Raw genomic sequence first — 5,424 nt, 5'->3', positions numbered from 1 at the left:
TATAAGTATTGTCTTAATAACTGCATGAGCCTGCATACATGATCCAACTATAATCCATAATGATTATGATTATGATTATCATGATTATGATTATTATGATTATGATTATATGATTATGATTATGATTATGGTGATGATTATGATTATGATTATGATTATGATTATGATTATGATTATGATTATTCCATGATCCTATGATACATAATCAAATATTTGCTCAAATTTGCTATAAAATATGGATGCTAAACAAATCATATTGATGAGATTATACGAGTGATTATATGAGTGTTTATACAGTATATATATAGTATATCAGGAGCTATAATAATGACAAATTTGTCATTATTAGCTCCTGAGTATATATATATATATATATATATATATATGTATTATATAGTCATATAAAATATATATGAAAAGCATGAAAAAATTGAAGTGCAGAAAATGGGAAAATGCGAGTTAAAACGGTTTATATTAATTGGCTTATTAACAAAAATTTAATGGAAAAAAGATTGAAACGGAAGCTATTCTAAACAAAAAAAAATAAAGATACCATAGGAATTAATGCATGTAATTAAGTAAAACAACGTTAAAAATCAACGAAATTGATGATGAACTGAAACCCCAATGCCAGAATTAACGCCAGCTAGGGGACTTTTTTTGTGCTGAAACGCAAGATACGTATACGTGACCAGCGTGATTTGCGCGATGAAGGGCAATACGGGGGCAATACAACAAGAAAACCAATATGAACCACGGCACCTAAAGTGGACCAATTACTAATAAGAGGGAATCAATTGAATATTGGAAATACGATGATCCCGGGATAGTAAAATGTGCATTTGATTACGTGAAATCACTGCTGGAACACATTGAAACTGACAAAGGTAGAAGCGATCAATGAATATAGCCATATGCTAGAGTATGCAAACCCCAGGCGCACTAACAAAGCAATGTCAACCACAGCGTGCATGGATATGATCACAACTTGACACACACCTTCAAATAACCAATACGCGGAATACCAATAAGTATAACCAGATAAATTTCTAGTGTACTATACCTGTGTATTGTACTACCTCGTAAATGAATACTGGTGTGCGTTTTTATTTCGGCAATTATTATTTGTGATTTCACAACATACAACACTCAGAGGACTATATGTACGAAAACATGTGTCTATAATATATACATAAAACACTGATGTTCGTACATTACATTACTACATAGTAACGTCAGGAGTCCTGGTAACGTTACATAGCTCTATTCACTAAATGCGCGTACGGAATCGACTGAGGTCTGCCCAAAGATCCGGTGCCTCCGATCTTTGGGTCTGCCCTGAGAACAATATATACGATACAATCAGGAGTAAGATAATATAGATCTATATTATCTTACTCCTGATACAATGTATATATCAAAGATCGTAGAGTGCCGTAGGCACAAGATAAACCACTCTCCAATCATAGCGTAGTAGGTCATGGGTCGCCACAACCGCCATTTTAGGAAGCAAGTTCACACGAAGTTCCCGGATGCTGCTGTATCTGCTACTGTGCAACTGTCTGCTGTGTGCTGTCAGCTCAGCTTACTGTTCTGCTGTAAATTGCTCGAATTGTCAGTATAAGCCCGACCTGTCTTTCTTCAGGTTCCCCAAGAATACAGAAAGGTGAGAAAACCTTCTTTTTTGTCGAAATCCATCGTTAAAGAGTTGTGCAATCTTTGTTGATACATATAGTACCAGTGGCAGTGTTTTTTGTGCACAGGGCGTACGTGCGGTGTACTTCACTACTTGTGTGTTGCAGATGAGCATTTAAACGGCATTTACAGCAAGTTATCGACAATAATAGGCGAAATAGAGTAGAGAAACATTAATACTTTGATAGTAGATACATTTAGTGTTTAATTACCATTATTTGTTTGAGACGGTCCAATGAAGTGCCTGTGCACTGTACCACTGTCCGACACTACACCACTGCACTGTGTACATATACTACATAGTAACATCCGATTATGAATCATTGTTAGATTTTTGTACACTTGAATGAGAGATTTGATACAGCTATTGGCATAAAAATATTATCTATTACATTATATTAATAATATATATATATATATATACTGTATTAACCAATGTATCTCATATTAATTTCTATGTATCAAACAGACGATCGGAGCTGTGTTTTGGCTTTCTAAAATGCGACGTGGCGCTCCCAACCCCATCTAGGGATGTCCTATATTCAGGCCGGAATACGGAGATTACGGTACGCAATATATGTGCTAATATATTGACTTAATCGCGCGTCAAATAAACTTCAATATTCACAGAAGAGTATAGCTAAGACATGTGTCTATAGGTATCTAGAATATATTATGCAAATGATCTCGCCGTACCGGCTTGAATTCCTATATCTCTGTGAATATTGAGTTATTGACGACACGGATTAGTCAATATAGGGGCAAATATATGCGCGCGGAGTGAATTAGCAGATGATTAAATTTCTTACAAATTCTAGATACCTATAGACACATGTGCTTAGTATACTCTCTGTGAATATTGAGTTTATTGACGGACGATAAAGTCAATATATTAGCAAATATATGCGTACCGTAATCTCGCCCCGGTACCGGCCTGAATATAGACATTTCCAACCCCTCATCACAGAGATGAAAATTGCTCTCTTGTTTGTTGTGGCGGCGCAATCTATGAGCCGATAGTCAACGGTGATCTCTGCACGTGATTTCGCATGAGTGGTTTATCTTGGGCACTCTACGATCTTTGGTATATATATTGTTCTCAGGGTCTGCCCACAGAAATAGAATAGAATCAGAATAGAATAGAATAGAATCTTCTATTCTATTTCTGTGGGTCTGCCTAGCCGAGTTTTCTACCTGACACGGTGCTGCCCCCTTTTGGAATTTATATATGCGACTGACTTTTTCACGCTTTCGCGAATATACAAGTTACAACCGTAACCGTACCGTGGACAATGGAAAGCCAAATTGTGGAGTTGAAACTTAATCGCTCTCTGCTCGATCCACATTTTGATGGATATAAGCTCTCACTGGATCAGCTGCCGGTGTATAACATTGAAAATCCTGATGGTATGTACGGCCAGCCTAGGCCGGTAAACATAGCCACACAAAGTGGCACTGACTGCTGTCTAGTGTCTTGCTTGTTACCGTTCGTACCATTCCGACTCGTACAGTTACAGTAGTTCCTAAATACAAACACGTGCTTACACTTGCTCAATCCTAGTTTGGGACCCCGGTATATATAGTTAACATATATGCTAAACTAATCCGGGGTGCTAAACTAGGATTTGGCCCTTACACTTGTCACTTGAGTCTTGACAGTCCATTTCAGATACGCTGTAGATCATACAGTCGCAGAGGCCGGTCGGGCATAGATACAATAATGATGTAATCCAACAAGAGTAGGGGGTTGGGTTACATTATTGTATCTAGGTCGGGCAGTGCCTGTGACGTACTGTGGCTGTGGCAGTGACGACGAGGGCTAGTATATTAGATTTACTAATACTAGAGCTGAGAGGGTCTATGTCCCCCGGGTTACCGCCGGAACGTACCCTGGTACTATCTAATGTGCCGGACCGTACCTCGCCTACACTAACGACTCTAGGGAGTCGCCTACGCCTACTCCCTAACCCTAACCCTAACCCCATGCAACCCTAACCCTAACCCTAACCATATCAAATAGTGACCAGGGTACGTTCCGGCAGTACCCTGGGTGACATAGACCCTATGAGCAATACTAGAGCTACGTCGCAGGTAGACCTGGCTGACCAGACTCCGACTGTTTCACGTCGTATATGACTGCGTTGTCATAGGAAGCCACGTAGTAAGAAGCGAGACGGTAACGCTAGGCATGCAGTCATATCTCGTATGTGTATTGACGTCAGGCTCGCAGCCTGGTCAGGCTATGTCTGCCGTGTAGCCCTTTTGCTTGCTCCTGTAGTGGGAGCGAAGGGGGTACATGGGTGGAGCTACTTATCGGGATCAGCCCACCTGTGTATCCCTTCGCTAAGCAATCAGAAACTGAATTCTTTCAAAGTGAAGCTCCCCTCCCAGCTATAGCTACGTCCCTGACCATCATTAGATACAACAGTGTAACTCGGCACAAGTAGTAGAGCAACGGTCTCTACTCATGTGTTGGGCTACATTATTGTATCTATGCCAACCTCTACCGCATTAATTGGCCAGTTGTTGAGCAGATTAAATGTCTGGTCAAATTTGCAAAACCAGGATAAACAGAAGCAAACACCTCAGCATTTAGAGGTCTTAAAACTTTGAACGATCCTCTAGCGGTTACCTTGCAAATTGAACCCAGTATTATGTAAACCTGGAACACCAATAATGAAATTCTAAAAACACAATCAAAGTACATGCTCATCTTCCTGTCCTCGTCACATTGCTCTGCTGACCAGTGAGAAAGTAAGCATTTAAGCCTGTTAGGTTTCACTCTTGGTTACGTATCGCCACGGACCCTCGGCCTGTCTCTCTCCCTCTCCCCCTCTTTCTTGATATTTCTGTATCCCTTTGGCTTGCTCGCACTGGTAATTAATTTCAAAAACAGTATATTATTATGTTAACTGTATAGTATTGTAATAATGATTTTCTGACTTGTGTCACAATACAGGTGTGTGCTTGACATCTATACAGGACAACCAGTACTCCTTCCAACAGGTAAAGCTGTTTAGTCGCCATAACAACCTCCACGCGGATCGTTACTATGACAACGTGGTGTACTTTGTCAATGACAAGCTGGATATTGAGCAGCTAGTGGTGAAGAAGGTACGAATACAGTCATTGAGGTGATCAATATAAAAGTTTACGTGACATTATATCGTAACAGGCTTTTTTTTAGCTCATCTGACATAGTCAGATGCAGCTTGTAGAATCGCATGAGCGTGCGTCCGTCGGAACACGGACCGCTCCTCGCAGCGAACAATTCCTACCCGGCTGCCTTGAACTTGTCAAGAACTGAAAGCTAAAACACGTTCCCGTCGCTGCCGCTCAAAGAAAAAGCCACAAATGTCTCAAGAAAAAAAAAATGTCTAAAAATGCTGCCCTGTGCCCCTGTTGACCTTTGACCTGTGACCTCCACAAATTTCGGCACAGTGATGAGCCTTTTTCCTACCATGATGCTCAACCAACCACTATGCACGACGCTAGTGCGACCGTTTAGATTTCTGCCCCGGCAAGTTCTGCATTTCCTGCCTATCCCTAAGTTAAGGGAGCTGAATGTTCACCTCCTTCTTTATAGCAACTCTTGACCTTTGACCTTTTGACGCCCCCAGCTTCCGGAACATCCCAACTTGTTTTTCGGATTACCCCCCCTGTCCCGACTTTCGAAATCCGTCGACGTCGAGCCGTTTAGATTTGTGGCCGCAAGCTGTTGACGGACGC

General features: G+C 40.8%; 1 protein-coding gene across 1 annotated transcript in view; it reads left to right on the top strand.

The window, feature by feature from the left end:
• Nucleotides 1-2,962: 2,962 nt before the first annotated feature.
• Nucleotides 2,963-5,424, top strand: part of LOC106808093 (nudC domain-containing protein 1-like) — a gene marked incomplete at its 5' end in the record, with an annotated part of 19,878 nt that continues 17,416 nt past the window's right edge. Inside the window, 2 exon segments of the mRNA XM_014810659.1 lie at nt 2,963-3,102; nt 4,655-4,809. Of these exon segments, the coding sequence (XP_014666145.1) occupies nt 2,963-3,102; nt 4,655-4,809 (295 nt within the window).

This window comes from Priapulus caudatus, unplaced genomic scaffold, assembly GCF_000485595.1.
Source record: "Priapulus caudatus unplaced genomic scaffold, Priapulus_caudatus-5.0.1 Scaffold253, whole genome shotgun sequence".
NCBI classification, from domain to species: domain Eukaryota; kingdom Metazoa; phylum Priapulida; class Priapulimorpha; order Priapulimorphida; family Priapulidae; genus Priapulus; species Priapulus caudatus.
This window is presented reverse-complemented; position numbering and strand designations above follow the sequence as displayed.